Raw genomic sequence first — 17,515 nt, forward strand, 5'->3', positions numbered from 1 at the left:
GGAACAAAATACTTAAGGACGCTTAGCATCTCAGAGTAGCTTTAGGTAGTGACAGGTGCCGTGGAGACAATACAACAGTCTGACGTAATTGTGCAGGGCTGGGGTGGCTGCTCTAGACTGCTTGGTCAGGGGAAGCCTCTGAGAAGGTGACATTGAAGCCAAGACCTGAATGTTAAGGAGCCAGTCACTCCAAGCCATGAGGGGAAGAACTTAGGGAATCAAAGAGCAATGCCAAAGCCTTCATGCAGGAGCAGGCAAAGCCAGTGTGGCCAGCAGGTGGCTTGAAACGGGTTAGAGAGGGAGGCAGAGGCCAAATCGTGCAGGGATTTGGGAACGATGGGCTTTCTTCTAAGGCTACGGGAGGCCATTAAAGGAGTTTTAAGTGCGGCAGCGCCATAATCTGTTGCACTTTGAGAAGTATTACTCTGAATGCAGCTTGAAAACTAAGCAGTAGTGAAGTAAGGGTAGAAGTAGGAGGACCAGTCAGAAGGCGAGGGCAGTAGGTCAAGCAAGAGATGGTGGTGGCCGTGGAGAAGAAGAGGGAACCAGCATGGGATGGATTCTGCAGTGTGAGTCAGCAGAACTTGCTGGTGGACTCGATGGGATAAGGAGAGGGTGCTTCAAATGTTCTGAGCACAACGGTCAGCACATATGATGCACTTAATAGGCTCTAGCTGTTTGCTGCCATCATTGACAAATGGCCAGTTACCAGACACCAAGGGAACAGGCCCGGAATTCAAGGAATCTTGAACCCATTCAAATGATGGCATGACGCCTACAGCACATGTGTGACGTCCATGTTGGCTCTTCTCTTTGTTAATAAATGGCATTCTTAGAGAAAACGGGTCCTGCAAGTTTGACAGTGTATTCAGGAACCAGAAATGTTGATTTCCAGTTCATCTCACCGCCATCAACTCACTGTATGAGCGTCAGCCTCTCTTAGGCTTGATTTCTTCATCTAGAACTATGAAACGTATTGAGCACTTTCTGTGTGCCGGGTACGATGCCACGCCAAGCACTCTGTATATGCTCATCTCCGCTTAATCTTCCCTGCAACTCTTCCAGGAGGGCACTAAATTGTTCTCCATTTCCAGGTAGGAACACTGAGCTCACGATCCCACAGCTAGTAAATGGCAAAGCTGTGACTCAAACCTAGGTGCTTCTTCCCTTAAATCCACATTTATAACCCTCTGTGATATAAGAAGCCACAGTGGGTCTTGAGAATTGGTTTGCTTCCAGTTTTCAACTTCTGGACCTCAATTCAAGGTCACCGTGGGACTCAAAACTACTGAGAACTAATCTGGAATACTTAAAAAAAAAAAAAAAAAGCCCACAATTCATACAGAGATTAGAGATTAGTGTCAAGTATGTATTTATTTATTGATCCTTTCTCCCTCTCCCTTTGGTAACTTGTAAGATACAGCAGCTGAGGCAACAGGAAATTTGAAGTCCAGCATTTTATGAAATCTTATGTTTAAGATTTCTGTGGAAGGAAGCTGCTTGAGTGAGATTTGGTTTCCATTATTCACTTGCAAGAAAAGATGAGAAAATGGGGTCAGGGGGATTTCCTGAAGGTGCAGGGAGCAGGGAAGGTAAGCCCTTGCACTATTTTCTGCTTCCAGCCACCCCACCCTCTAGAGTTGCCTGGCTCCTAATAGGGGTTTAGGAAAAGTTCCCTTCCAGTCCCCACCACTGGAGGTCATCAGTTATGTGACATCCAGTTGTGCTGGGGGAAGAAAGGGAAGCTGGGGGAGGCCCACAGAAAGACAGAGAAATGCCCCCATGGCATTTTCCTCTTGAAGTTCAATGGGAAACTGAATAATAACATGGAAGCCATTTCAGAGACGAGATACACACACACACTCATGTACGCTGTGTGCACACACACACCCATTCTCAGACACTTTGCAACTGTCCAGTGTTGGCAAGAGTGTAGGGAAAGGGGCACTCTCATACCTATATGAGTAATGATTGTAACTCAGCCTCTGATGATTTCTGAAGGACAATGTAACAATCGTATATCAAATGCCTTTAAAAGTACATCTTCTTTGCTTGTTGGAGAAATACCTGATTCTAGGACTGGGGAAGGAAATACACATCATGAGCCTGGAGCATTTTGTAGTGCCAGAAAGTAAGGAAGTGCTCAAAACAAACCCCCAGCAAACCCCTCACTGATGAGGGCATGTCAGGGGCTATAGGAGCTGATGAAAAGAGCTCCCAAAGGCCAGAGCTGAACAATTTGACCAATAATAAACAGAGTAGTATTTATTGGTTTATAATCCAAAGTGTAAAACTAAATATCCATGAGTCCATACTGATAGAAACTATTGAATAAATAAATAAAGAAGAGACAAATCTCATGTTCAGAAGAATTTACAATAATGTGTGCAGACACTCTACCCTGATTGAGGGAGAAAACAACTCCTTACTCCGTAGGTGTGGTTTGCTCATAGTGACTTCCTTCCAGAATGTACAGTATGGGAAGTAGGGAAAGAGTAGCTTTCCTGTGAAAAACCTTAACAAGCACAGCCTGGGCCAAGCAATCAAGGTCAGCATCAGCAGTGCTAAGTCCTATTGCTGGCGACCTGGATATGTGATGAGAATAACAGGTGTCTCTATAGTTTTCAAAGGCCCAAAACCATGGCTTAATCATGACAAAAACATCAGACAAATCCCAGCCAAGGGACAGTCTACAAAATACCTAGCCAGTACTCCTTGAAACAGTGTTGTCAAAGATAAGAAAGTTGAGACACTGTCACATCCAAGAGGAGACTAAGGAGACATGATGACCAAATGAAATGTGGTACTTGGGTAAAATCTGGAACAGCACGAGAACATCAGAGAAAAATCAAGGAAATCTGAATAAAATACAGACTTCATTTAGTGCTAGTGTGCCAATATTGGTTCATTGTAAAAAACACACTTTACTGATGTAAGATGTTAATAATAGGAAAAACTACATGTTGGAACCCTGGGGACTATCTTTGTAATTTTTCTGTAAATCTAAGGCTGCTATAAAAAATAAAGTTTATTTTAAAAACATGCCCTGTGACCCAGGTGTTTCCCTTCCTTCTCCTTTTGGAAATAATTAAGGATGAACCTGCAGATTCATCCACATAGATATGTGTCACAGAGGTGTGGGATAACAAGTGAGGATTAGAAATAATTTAAATGTCCAGGTACAGTAAATCCATACAATTCAGTCATGGATCACAATCTTATAGACATGTATTTCCTTTCTTTTTTAAGTTTATTTACTTATTTTGAGAGAGAGAGAGAGAGAGAGAGAGAGAGAGAGAGAGAGAGAGAGAGAGAATCCCATGCAGGCTTTGTGCTGACAGGGCAGAGCCCACACAGGGCTTGACCTTAAGAATGGTGAGATCGTGACCTGAGCCGAAACCAAGAGCCAGCCACTTAACTAACTGAGCCACTCAGGCGCCCCTAGATATATATTTTCTTGATAAGAAAAGGTATTTATGATTGCTAGTTGAGTGGAAAAAGCAGATTCTGAAAGAGCCTGTGAAGCATGTATTTTTATATATGCATGAAGGGGTAAAGATAAATACCTTTCAGTGTGTTAAAGGTAATTATCACTGATGCATAATGCTATGGATTTTTCTTTCTTTTCATGGAAGCAGTATTTGTTACAGAAAGTACAGATCAGCAAAAAGTAAAATGTTACTTTCTGAATTTAAAAAAAAAAAAAAAAGAAGGCTGGAAATGATTCCTTTATAAATCCAGCCGCAGCAACAGGAGACTCCATCCTAAGAAGGGAGTTCTGAGAGTAGGTGGGGCATTGGCAGGCTAGTGAGTGTCTCCCTACAGACATGCACCACCTGAACAGACCTGCTGGAACCGCCCTCGCCCTCCCCCCCCCCCCCCCCCCCCCCGCCCTGGCTCCCATAGAAACAGGCCACCACCCACTTAGCCCCTGTGGAGTGCAAGAAGGGTAGCCACCTATAAAAAACAGCAAACAGGTTGCAGGGTGCAGGGAGATCAGAGCTGGCATTGTGGTCAGAGGGTGGACCCGAGGCCAGGCTGGAGACCCAAGCCTCTCTCAGAGGCGCCCACACTGGTCTGTAAAGGCAGAGGCAGCTGGAGGGCTGAGATGCAAACCCAGTGTCTGTTGCCTTCTCCTCCTGTAGTAATCCTACCCTTACCTGGCACTGTCTCATCTTAAAAAGAATTTGCGTGTACCTTCCATCGTATTACAACAACCCATGGAAGTAGGTATCATCCCATTTTTCAGGGGAAAAAAATTAAGCCTCAGAAGACTTCATGGCTATCACTTACTGACTGCATAACAGGGTGTTAAAAGATACAGGCCTATGTCACACCTCTTACCCAAGCCCAGTTGCATATCTCAGGGTTCTGGAGTCTGCATAATCTAGATCCACCATTTACCAACTGGGTTTACCCTGAGGAAGTTACGTACCTTTGCTTGGCCTCCATTTTCTCATCTGTAGAATGAAGATCATAATACCCATCCAAAAGCTACTATTAGGGTTTAGTGAGATTGTGTGTATAAATTGCTTAGCACAGTGCATGGACCATTAAGTTGATGCTCTGTGAATAATGGTTATTATTGAAGAGAAGGTTCATGGGATAAAGTAGAATGCGATGTGGGGAGAAGGATCCTTTTCCCCGTCTTTCCTGTGATTTGAGAAGGAAGATACAGCAAGGCTGGAGCCACCTGAGACTTTTTTAAGAGCCATGATGAACTGACGAGTCAGAGGGCTTTTGCTCCCACCAGGCTTTAGTTCTTGGCTCTCTGTAGTGGGTCCTAATCAAGCAGTGCTATTCAACAACCTGCTGTTTGGACCCCGCCAGAGAAAGAGGTGAAGGAACCTGGAACATTTAGGCCAGCCTTCAGATTGAGCTGGAGAGGGACGTACACAGGAAGCAAGAGAGAAAACAGTATAAATGAGAGCCAGTTAATTAGCTCAGCGAGCCTGTGTGTCAGAAAGGAGCTTGGCTTTTGTCCGGTTTGGAATTTTCCTAAATTTCACTTAGAACGCAATGCATCCTGATTGCCCAGAGTCCCCCAGCAAAGCCAGGACTAAAACTTTTGAAGTCCTCTCATGTTTTTCTCAGTTAACCCGGGATAAACTGAGGACATTTCACTTCCTGTTATATTCATACCTCACTTAGTTCCATAGGCAGCGGCTAAAAATCGAAGTTCTAATTCTTTACAGCACGGTGACCCCTGCTCACTGGCAGGCTAGGGCAGGTGACAAGGGGCACAGATGTGGCTGTCCTGCTCCGTCTGGTGGAGGAGTGTTCCTGGATCTGGGCGTGCGGTCCACCCCCGAAGCCAGACCGGCCACACGCTTACTGGAACTGGGCAGCCACAGCCTCAGGTGGCTAATGGAGGCTGCCGGTGAGCTCCGTGACGATGCCTGTGTGGCTTCACTCTCGGAGACTACTAAATCTATCTTCTCAAATCTAACCTTCCTCCCTTGTTGATACCTCTTAATTTCTCTATCCTCTCGAGTTGAATAATCCTTTTACGGCAATAATGAATTAATAAATAGCCAAGGACTCAGCAGATAGGAGCGATGCCAAATCAAATTAAGTTGTATTATATTCTCAGGAAAAGAAGCTATTAAACTCGCGAGGTCAGAGTGCCGCACACCTCATTTATTAACGTCCTCTCATAAGCTGCCATCTCCGGGGACACGAGTGGAGAGGCTGAGCTCCTATCTGCGTGGACTGCCTGAAGAATCGCCACTCTTGTCAGCAGGTGTTCAGGGGCTGCGTGTGCCGGGGGCTGTGTTGTACCCCTGGTAGATCCCTCGATTTCACGCAATCCCTCCTCCACAGTGTGCCTGGCTGACCGAGGGGGCACGGCCTTCTGCTGGCTGGGGCTTCCTAGTCCCATCCCAGCCCCAACCCGCTGCGACCCTGGCTCCCAGGCCAGGGGTGTGTCAGATGGCATGCCACTCTCCCAGTCCGGATTTAGGGGCTCTCGGTTCCTTAGCGAAACTGTGTCTCCTACCTGCTAAAATTATTTAGAAAAAATTAGGTGCCAGGGCGCCCGGTTGGCTCAGTCCGTGAAGCGTCCGACCCTTGATTTTGGCTCAGGTCATGCCCCCAGGGCGGTGAGCTCAAGCCCCGTATTGGGCTCCTCGCTGAGTGTGGAGTCTGCTGAGGATTCACTCGCTCTCTCTGCCCCTCCCCCACTCATTCTTTTTCTCTTTCTCTCTCTGCCCCCTCCCCCACTCGTGCTGTCTCGCTCTCTCTCTCTCTCTCTCAAAAAAGAAAACTTACGTGCCTCCTTGTCCAGTTTAAAGTTAACTCCTGAAATTACATATCAAGTATAGATAGTTCAAAGGGTGTAATATCTGTCATGTGACATGGGATGAGCCTTGCCCATGTTTTTGGCAAAACTCTGGCACTGCCTATGAAGTTGACGGGCAAGATTCGCTACCTAATCTAACTGGCAGAGGTCTTTGTGGTCAAACCGTCCAGCCAGATCAGTCTTGCTTTCTGTCAGATCCAAGTTGGATACCTTTTTCAATCAAATAGCAGTACATACATCGTGACAAGCATCTGACTTCTGAATGTGAACCCTTAGGTCTGTAGACAGACAGACAGGAGCACACAACCTGGCCAAGAGTTTGTCGCCTGGGCAAAATGAAGGATTGTGTCCTTGATTGTGTCTTGCCTTGCTCTCCTAGGACTCTCTTAGAGGCAAGGAATTTGAAAATTGTCCCCTGGTAAGAGTCAGGAGGGTGAGAGGCGTGCATTTATTTTCTGAAGGGCAGGACGGTGATTGTGCAGGCGGGAGTGGCCTACAGTGGGGACTTAAGAGATCACGGGCACGTTCTTCGACAAGTGAGGTTTGTTGGGTTTAAAAAAATTTTTTTTAATGTTTTTATTTATTTTTGAGACAGAGAGAGACAGAGCATGAGCAGGGGAGGGGCAGAGAGAGAGGGAGACACAGAATCCGAAGCAGGCTCCAGGCTCTGAGCTGTCAGCACAGAGCCCGACGCGGGGCTCAAACCCACGAACCGCGAGATCGTGACCTGAGCTGAAGTCGGACGCTCAACCGACTGAGCCACCCAGGTGCCCCGACAAGTGAGTTTTAAGAAAGAGTACACATGGAAGTTAAGGATCTAGACCTGTAGTTCCTTAAAAATCACACATGCCCTCATACCCCCTGGAGAATCATTATGTGCCACAAGGATATGTGTGCCCCAGTTTAAAACCCCTGCTTTTAGCTACAACAGCATTCTCCAACTGCGTCAGTCTGTGACTGCAGCCAGTGAACTAAGCTTCACTCGGTATTTGTCTTCACTCCTGTTTGGCAGAGACCTGTCAGCTGGAAGGGTCAGAACCACAGAACTCAGCCTTTCTTTCTATTCAGTACCTGTATTTCGTCAGGTCTGAAGCTGTCATTAAAATAAAAACAAAACTCCTCAAACAAGCAAAGAAAGGCACTGTCGCTCTCCAGAAACGTAAGGGCATTTGCAGATAGGGACACATTTGCTCCGGAGTGTAGTGTTTCAGATGCCAGGACCAGGAACATTGAAGGAGTTAGGAGGAGGCGGGAGGTATTGATTCAGGGACAGAAGGAAGGTAGGTTGAAGAAGGGAGCCCACGTTTTTAATCATTTATATTACATGAAATACATAGAACTTTCACAATAAACCTGTAAGATGAGATAGAAATACCATGAGGAAAACAGACTCGGAGAGGTTGAGTAACTCACCCAAGCCCACAGCTCATTAGTGCCAGAGCAGAGATTTGAACCTAGTTCAGTCTTGGTGACTTCAAAGTCCTGTAATGCTGCCTCTCCCATTGGTCAATACCTACGATAGAGTGGGCTGTCTTTCCTTTTTTTTGTTTGTTTTTAATTAAGTATTTTATTTATTTTATTTATTTTATTTAACTATTCTGGAGTAGTTCACGTGAACGGGCTGTCTTTCTAACACCCTTAGTTCATTCTCAAAACAACAACAATGACATCAGTAACAACGCGGACAGTAGGAGGAATTTCCGTAACATGCGAGTACCAATCCAATTATAAATCTAAATCTAACTGTGATCAGCAGATGTTTCAAGAGGAAGATGTTAAGTGGCTGAGGTAGAAGCCTGTGTTACTTCCCTAGGAGAGAGTAAAGACTTTCATAGACTGGTTGAGATAAAGTCTTATGAACACATACCAGCTTATATACAAAGTGAAGAAGCGTTCAGGAGATGCTATCTCATACTAATTGGATTGTGTAACTTTCCAGAAGAGACCACACACAAAGTGAGCAAAGTTCTGTGTCGCCGATTCACTTCAGATCCTTTTTCTTCTTCATTATTGTGAAAAAGAGCTTGTTTGTTAATGGTGAAAATAAATATACTGTATTTGAAGATACAAAAATTCTCTCTCTCTCTCCCTTCCCCACATTTCTCTCCTTCCCCTCTCCCTCCTCTCCCCCCGCCCCTCATCTGCAAGGCTGTAAAGTCTATGAGGACAGCTACTGTGTCCATCATTCATTGTTGTGCCTAGCATCATGCCTAACACATAGTAGACAGTCAATAAGTATTTAGCAAATGAAAGAATCAGTGATATGCCAGAATCTAAGATCTCATGCTTCTAAACTAGGAGATGAACTATATCTTTCAGACTCCAGAATAGATCTCTTTTAGGGTCATGAGAAAAGATTCTGTCAGTCAGGGCTTCTGATCCTTTCCCCAAGCCAACCCTGCAAGTCTTAGAATAAAGAACCTAGCAACTAGAAAAGCACTCAATTTATTTTTAATTTTATTATACTCAGTTTGGGAGGAAGGGTTGTTGACCTTTTTGTGAATATGATGAAAATTACGGCCTTTCTGAAACAAAGGAACACACAGACAAAATTTGATGTACAATTTAAGTAGGTTCATGAACCCTTTAAACTATGCATCTCAAGTTAAGAATGCTAAAGAGTGAAATGCAGCTTAAGGAAAGGGCACAGTCACCCTGCTAGACCTCTCATATTTGAAGGAAAGTTGACAAGAGAACAATAAGAGCTTGCTTTGGATATAGTACCAAAGGGGAGACTATGGCGCCGGTTCCAGCCGTGCCTCATTTCTGGTGAGACACTTTCGTAAAAGACCCTTTGTTCCCTTTGGGACAGATGCCACCAAACACTACTCCTGAATGACAGTCCACTGTCCAGCCCTTCCTAGCGTGCACCCTTCATCCTGTGATTGGACCACAGGCAGGAAAAGGGGAGAAATAAGGCAGAGTTTTGGATAGTGCAGGTTGCTGAGTTTTTGGCTCCTAGAGTACACTTACATTAATTTCAGGCTCTGTGTCTCGAAATGTTTTTGCTCTTAGCGGAAGCACTACAAGTCTGTTGCCTGGGATATTTTCCTCTCTCCCAAATGGATGCAAGAAAGCACAGATTTTATATGGACGTAGATAATCTGTCACGAGATAAAACATTTCTAGGTCAGAGCTGGGAGTGGATGCACCCCAGACCTTCCCTTTTCTCCAGCTCCTATCTCTACCAGAGGAAGATTTTTTTCTGCCCTTGTAAGCACCCCCCACCCCCCACTTCACTACTTCAGATTTCATCCAGCCCATACTAATCATTAAGTTTTAAGGACACAGACCTCACTGGTGACTGAGGATTTTCCACCTCTCAGCTTCACTTTCTTCATCTGCAAAGTGGGGATAACGCCATCCGTCCCTATGTTCTGGGATCATCATGAGCAGCGCTTAGCTCAGGGTCCCTGGCACACAGTAGGCACATGATCAAGTTGACTTGTCTGATTTTAAGGACAGTGGCCTCTAGAAGCAGAGGAGGAGAAACCAGGCAAGTTTGCTCCTTATGCCCTTTGTAGTGGGCTCACTTCTGTCCCTGCCCTTTTCTTACCCAGTCCCTATATCAACAGTGTTCCCTTCTGGGACCGAGCCAGGGAGGCTCTAACCTCAGGCGCCCGAGGTCCTAGCCATGCCTCTGGGACTCACAGCTCACTTTTTTGGTGCCTGAAATATCACTGACATTTAGGACCACCTGGTCAGGGCAGTAATAAGTATTCCTTTCAGCTCCCTCCTTTCCTCCCTTCCTGTTGTTTTTACTTCTCACTCCCTTTTTGACAACAACTATTTCTTGAGCACTTCTCTGTGCCTAGCACAATACCAACGCTAGATACTGCTAATAAAATATTAGATCGTGCTAATAAAAGAAACAGTGTGGCTACTCTTGTAGGCTCCAGTCAGAGGTAGAGTGGAGAGTAAATAGCAGACAATTCATAGGATGTGATAAGGGCAATTAAAGAAATAAAATGGGGGGATGACCAGGGGATCCGACTTCGATAGAGGGAGTACCTTCCCTGAAGAGGTGACATTTGAGCCCTGTGACTGTCCTGGGGCGCGACTTGACACGTTGGCTTGATTCCAAATGAGATGTGCTGTTGGCCAGTGCAGAGACAGAGCTTCTCTTTGTTTTTCTCTCCTAACAATAGAGGATTTAAGGCTTAGGGGAAGTCAAACTGCTGATTTTTACTAGCTTTTTGTCAAGTAAGCTTAAAAAATATTACGACCTTCACCTGCACCTTTATAGCTATTCACTTACTGTGTACAGGCATTGTGTACTTTACATATATTATCTTATTTATTTAATTCTCCAATAACCCAGTAAAGCAGGGTTTATCATCAAAGTTATCCCTGTAGTCAAAGAAATCAGAACTTAGAGAAGCTAACTAACTTGCCCATGGCCAACGGCCCATCGGTGGTAGCTGAGGACTGGGGTCCAGGTGGGTCTGAGAACAGGGCCTGTGCCCCCAGCCAGTAGACTAGGCTACCCCCCTTCTTGTGAGGTCGTAACTCACCTGGTTCTCCTTTCCTCTGCAGCGGTGCCAGTGAAGACGAGGACACATGAAGGCTTGCTGTCCCCAGTGGAAACTCCTCCCTCTCCCTGTGTGTATGTGACGGCGTGTATGTAACGGCTTCTGATTTCTGTGAAAGCTGCCCAGCAACAAACGTCCTTCCACCGGATCCATCCCCAGGTCCACAGCAGGCACACATCTGTCCAAGGGATGACCAACTTTATTGTCACTGACTGTGCTTGTCATTCTCTTGTCATGGTAGGTCAAGGAAAAGTGCCCCTGTGATCAACCAGGAGCAGTTAATTAAGAAGCGTCCTTCAGGTAGTCCCTCAATGGCTGCTTTGAACTTACTCAGGAAAGCCAGCCCTTGGAATATCGTATACCCAGACAGCATCGCTTCATCTGGAAGGATCTGGAATAATCTTGAAGGGCAGTCAGAACTTTTTCCCTACCTGCGAATAAAACCCCACTTTATTTATACTGAAGCATGAAATAATGGGGGAGGGGCAAAGCAGGGCTCTGTAGATAGTTTCTGAAAGTCCCATTATACAGTTGTGAAAATGTGGTTCCATGAAGTGAGATGGGTGGCCTGAAGATGGGGTTGGAGAAAGAGTTAAAAGTTTGAAATACAGAGATATTTTTAGTATATGAGGTTATCCAGCACTTCAGATCCATAATTCAGTGCTGTGGAAATGAAAAAAATGATTGAAGAGGTGGAAAGGAAATGACTTTAAAAAAAAAAAAAAAAAGGACCAAAGAGATCTGATTAAAAGTTGAAATCAGTATTTCTGAACTCAAATTGCCTGAGTTTCCAAAATAGTCACTAAAGGATCTGATGGAGCCTGAGTTATTTGGGTGAATTCTGCCAGTTTTCTGGGTCTTGTCACAACATGAAGTCTGCAATGTATATTGCAAAGTGGGAATTTTTCAGTGTAGGTTTTTGGTGCCCTCGCCCCAACCCCCGTGGCCTCATTTGGCTTAAATGCAGTGTAGGGAGAGTTCTTATCGCTCTGGTGTGCTGAGTCAAGCCCCGTCTCCCAGCAGGTGCACCCACCTTTCACTCCAGCTGGAACCCCTCTTCCCATGGCATCCCACCCACCGGCCTTCGGACCCTCTCCTGCAGCCAGGCTCTCCCCTCTCGAGTACCATGAGCAGAGGCACACCGTGGTTGCCCTTCCAGCCCTTCCCCACTCCCGAGTCACATTTCCTTACCATCAGGTTTTCTATTCCCAAGTAAGCCATGATTTCTAGGGAGTGCAAACCCGCAAGCTAAAGAACCTGCATTTTCTCAGACATCAGTTTATGGTTTGGAGTTAGGGGATGCCCTTACTTTTAGATAAAACAGTTAATTATGAAATAGAATGTTCGTACACGCAGTTAAGGTAAAATGGGACACTTCCCAGGGAATTCTTATTTGCGAGTGGGATGTATGTGTTCCCTGTCCTCTGCCTTTAGCGGTATTTTGGTGTCCACTCCCGAGAAGTACAATCGGAACCGTATCCACGCAGCTGACTCAGGGCCTCGACTTCTAGTTGCCTCCGCAGCAGAGCTGAAGGCATCTGCCCTGGAGAAATCCCTCTCCTCCTGCCTGCCTGTGACCTGTGTACCTATCACAGAGCTTTAGGGCCAGCTGGTTTGTGTGTGTGTGTGTGGGGGGGGGGGTGGTTTTGAGGCCGAAGCAATACTTACTGTAGGAAGCCTATTTATGTCATTGTCCAATCCTGTGTTTGCTATGAAACTATTTCTTTGAGGCCAGGAAGCTACTGGGCATATCTGCTTCTGGGTTAGGATTACCCTGACTCACTACATATGTTAGGATGTTGGGACCAGGAGTCCTTTGGGCAGTTAAAAAAAAATAATATATATATATATTTTTTTTTTCTCTCAAACTGGTGGTCAACAAATGGCTAAGACAGTTTTGGTGCTTTCCCTACCTGCCTGCAAAGACTGGAGAATTTGGCATACCACTAATGACGACCCCCAGCCTCACCCAACAGAACTCCCCAAAAAGGACCAGGGGCCACTCTTACAAGAGTTTAAAAACCAACAGATTAAGAACACTTGAGGATTTGGATGCTTGTGTTTGTCTTTCCCCAATAATTATTGTTGAATCTCCCAAGTAGTAGCCTTATCTTAGCAATGGACAGACCATTGGCTCCTCCATACCTGATTATATGTTATTACTTAAAGTCAGTTTCTGGGGAACTCGAGCATGTATGCGGTAGATACGAACAGAAGTATAAAAATACATGCCAGCCTATCTCCGTATGTTATCATATCTCTGTAATCCTCAAGGAAAGCACTTTTGCTTTTACTTAGGATTTCAGATTTGCTCGATGGGCTCCTGCTGTCTTCAGCACCTGATAAAACTTTAACCAGGGAAGCATTAAACATGGTGCAACAGCTTCTGCCCAGGCTCCTGAGTTCCTGCCAGCAGCATTTATCAATGTAAGAACGAGGATGCTTCCTGCAGTGGCACCAGCCCCCCACTGGAGCCAGAGCACGCTGCTCAGACTCAAGCCCCAGCAGGATGAGGCCTTACTGCCAGGTCAGTAACAGAGTGCTCGAAAGTGTGTGCTGACCGACTGCAGGCTATGGGGGGAGGGGTGGGTGTTGCAGAAATCCCCGGGGAGAAGTCACCGAGGGAGGCAGGTCACGAGTGTGTCCAGAACGAATTGGGTCCCCACAGCGATCCCTGGCTGCTTTCCAAATTTTGGTTCTCTGGAGGCTGAGAGTGGGTTTGTCCTTTGATTTGATATCATTGAATCCAGGCCGATTCTAAGAAGTCCTTAGAGTCTCAGCTGTGGGGGGGAAGTGACCTATATTGAGGACCAGCTGTGAGCCAGGCCCTGCCCTAGGCCCCAGTTTCTCAGCTGATAAAACGGATGTGGAGTGGAAGACCCCGTTGCCCTGAGTTACACAGTTAGAAGTATTAGAGCCAGATTTTGAGCCCAGCTCTCCCTCACTTTGTGGTGGTCGGTGGCACATCGACGATACAGAGGGAGGAGGAGGCCTCAGACCCCCCCCCACTGCAATCCGACCATCCCACTTTATGGATTCTTTTCCAAAATTACATTTCACGGCTATCCTTTGGGCTCAGAAATGGCATCGAGGTAGCCTCATTCTGCCACTGTAGCAGATACGTGAAGTCCACATTGCTAACTTGAGCCTGCCCCCAGGAGTTGGGGGAGCCTTTCCTTTTTGGCGCCATCCCCCAGAAATGAGAGTTTTTCTAGGCCTTCAAGAGTATAGAAGTTCTTAGAAATGGTCCAGGTGAAGAGGGTTCTGCTAAGTTTATTTGAAAATGTCTGCTGCTGCACTGCCTCAGAGAAGGCAGTCTTCCTATTTTAGCCCAGCCTGTCCTGTGCTCTTTGACGATGTGTTAACTCAAAGTTCGGTGAATCTAGACTTTCCTGCTGATACCTGCTATGGACATGTGTACACACACACACACACACACACACACACACACACACACACTGAGTACATATGTTTATGTAAATGACAAGGGTACATGCATAGACCCTCACACACACATAGTGGGGGAACTCAGGGGAGACCGGGGCGGCCCCCTCCTGATCTTGTGTACCACAGCACCACCGCGGAGGCTTCTGCCAGCCCCGATCACAAGTGTCACCACATAGTCGGAGCTCAGGAGCTTGCTTACAAGGTGTTCACGAGAAGAACAGCTCCTTGGCAGAGGTTGTCGGCTCCTAAAGCACAGGGCCAAGGTGGGCTCCAGCCCTGCTCCGAGATGTCTAACGATATGGGAAACGATAACCCAGCCATTTTGAGGACCCAGGAGTCTGCCCACTCCAGTCCGGACTGAGGGCACAGCTACAGAGTTTGTGACTTGTGCTGGTGGCAGGGTATAGGAAGTCCTCCCCTCCCCCCACCTAGAAAGTGTCCTCTTGCCAACACCTGAAGTTTCATACGCACATAATGGCTGTTTAGTACATGCTTCGTAATCAGAAAATTGGTTGCATGTTTGCTGTGTGCCTAGCCCATCTGGACTTTCGTTGAAAACACAAATCTCTTTAGGGATGACACAGCCCAGACTTAAGAGAGAGAGAAGAGACTTGAGATCTCATTAATATGGCCTACACCCAGCAGTGCTCTGAAGCCCCCACCCAGCCCATTCCCAGACTCAGGCCCAGGGGGCCTGCCTGGTGGAAGAGTAGCATTTGGAACGGAAAACACACCAGAAGCAGCACAAGGAGTGCCGGGGCAGGAAAATGAAAACAAATTGAGACACTTGTGGGTATAAAGGTGCATAACATGCCACAGAGCCCATGCTGGGGTTGATAGGACCTTGAGGGGACAGTGGACTTATATTAACAGGAATCAAACCTGACCAGTCTTTGTACAGTGACAGGCCATACTGCATGGGTGGGGACAAGCAACGAATCCGTTGTCCTCTGCCTGTTTTCCTGTGCACAGTCACATTCCCTCCTTACCTTCTCCTTCCACCCTTCACGTTAAACAAGGGAACACTCGCTCTTCCAAGGGAATTACACATTTGAGTTAATGTTTCAGTATATCATTTTCATACTGTAAATTATTTTGTAAGAGAGATTTACCGCTATCCCAGGATGTTTGGACTCAGCGCCCCTGTGCATTTGGAAATCAATAAACTATTACTGGAAATACCATTCGTCTCTGAGAGTTGTGCACAAAGGAGCCTGCTAGGTGTAAATATTCATGATGATCTCCATCCTTAACTGTGGGGATGTTGGAGACGGTGATGTGTGGTTATTAGATACGGACGCTCATTTACTCCTGACTTCTCCAGAGTGGTTTTGGAGATCTCTGGGAAGGGGCAAGCGGATACACTTAAAGTCGTTATTTACAGATATGTTTTCTCCTCAAAGTAAAACAATCCATGCCTAGGTTAAATTTTCTGAGCAGAGTTAGATTATAACCCAAAGAATACTTGATCCTGAATGATGTTTTCAAGTAATATTAAAGCTTTACAATTTGGATTAACCAGGGGGCACATCAGATTTTAATTTTTATATTTTCTAGAAATAAAAAATCTTTGTAGAGAAAATTACAGGTAGGCCAGCAAAAACATCTTTGTGGAACCTTGGAGCTATACATGTGAGAGAGAGAGATATATATGTATATATATTTATATATATATATATATATATATTTAAGTAGGCTTCACGCCCAGCATGAAGCCCAACACAGGTTTGAACTCATGACCCTGAGATCAAGGCCTGAACTGAGATCAAGAGTCGGACGCTTAACTGACTGAGCCATCTAGGTGCCCCCCAACTTCCACCTGTGGGGCTGCAGTGAAACCAAAAGTCATATGCACGGAGGCAAAATGTGAGACCCCAGGAGAGTAGACACTTTGTGAACCGAAAGCGCAAGTCCTGCCTAAAGGCATTACAATTCACTGTATAAAAACCCCTCCTAAAACCCACCACCAGGCATGTCTGGAGGAGCTGCGATTTATGAACCCTACTCTGAATTTCCTTTGAACAAATTTGTCTCCATCAGACCTCGTTAGTTAGCTGGGGGACTGTGTGAACTTCGGAGAAATTGTCCAAGATAGGGAGGTGAGTCGGTCTCTCAAGGTCGCCCGGCGAGCCACACCGACAGAGCCAGGACAGCAGACTCTCTGTCTCCTCTAAGCGTCTCCTCCTTCCCCTCTCCGGTTGCTGAGGCCATTTCTGCCTGGTGAGACGGGGTTGCCAAGCCCCGTAGCACTCAAGAGTCTCATGTTTTAACAAACCACAACGTGTTTGGAGGTTTCCTTCCCTACTGCCTGGTGCCAGTATCTCAACACCACATCCCATTGCCCCAGCCCTTTCTCATTTTATTGTCTTTCCCTCGGAAAGCTACAACTCTACTTCGTTTCATTGATCTTTGCTTGGTCCAACTTCCAGGTGGCCCCATTTCCTTTACACTCATAAAAGGGTGAAGTTGCAGCTTGTCTGGGACATCTCCTGGCCCGGGAGAAGGCCAGGCTGCCAATCTTGGAAGAAAATATCACAGAAAAAACAAAAAGCCGAAAAGACCACTTAAAGTCAGTAACTGGCTGTGCCGAGTATCCGTACTTGTTAAAAACTGCAATCTCCAGTTTTAAATCCTTGTGTTAATAATACTAGCTACCATTTAATGAGCTCTTTCTCCAGGCCAGGCACTGGCCTCGTTGCTTTACACATTATCTTATTTAATTCTCAGAGCACTGACATTATCATCTCCTATTTTCTTGCACAAGAATCAGATTTAGAGAGTTAGATGCTCTGCCCAAGGTCACATCCTAATAAACGAGAAGCCAGGATTTAAATCTAGCTCTAAAAGGGTTCACAACCCCTTGTCTTAATCTTTCGCTCTCAGTGGCACAGAGTCTGCCTTGTGTTGGTGAATAACACCCCGACCACCACACATACAGTAAGGCCGTGGGGCAGCAGACTTGGACCTTTTTTTTTTAGGTCCTGCTCTGTACAGTCTACAGATGCACAGGGTACATAAGGGAAGGAGGGCTAACGATGGCAGTGGAAACCTCTTTTAACCTGAAACTGCACTTTGGGAGGGAGGGAGCTATTAGATTTTCTTAGTCTCCTTTATTCCAAGGCCATAAATCGTGAAATCATCAGAAGAGGCAAAGCCGTGCCTTCTTCTATCATAGTCTTAGAATCCCAAAAGTCAGCCAGCTGTGACACTGAGTCTGTAATTTAATTAAACATCT

At 45.9% G+C, this 17,515-nt stretch overlaps 1 protein-coding gene across 1 annotated transcript in view; it reads left to right on the forward strand.

Annotated features, from left to right (window-relative positions):
- The window catches only part of TRIM44 (tripartite motif containing 44), a 109,486-nt gene extending 94,022 nt beyond the window's left edge, over positions 1–15,464 (forward strand). Inside the window, exon 5 of the mRNA XM_007082093.2 lies at positions 10,838–15,464. Within this exon, the coding sequence (XP_007082155.2) occupies positions 10,838–10,865 (28 nt within the window). The 3' untranslated portion in view covers positions 10,866–15,464. The remainder of the gene's footprint in view (positions 1–10,837) is intronic.
- The last annotated feature ends 2,051 nt before the right edge of the window (positions 15,465–17,515 follow it).

Source organism: Panthera tigris, chromosome D1, assembly GCF_018350195.1.
Source record: "Panthera tigris isolate Pti1 chromosome D1, P.tigris_Pti1_mat1.1, whole genome shotgun sequence".
Classification (NCBI taxonomy): domain Eukaryota; kingdom Metazoa; phylum Chordata; class Mammalia; order Carnivora; family Felidae; genus Panthera; species Panthera tigris.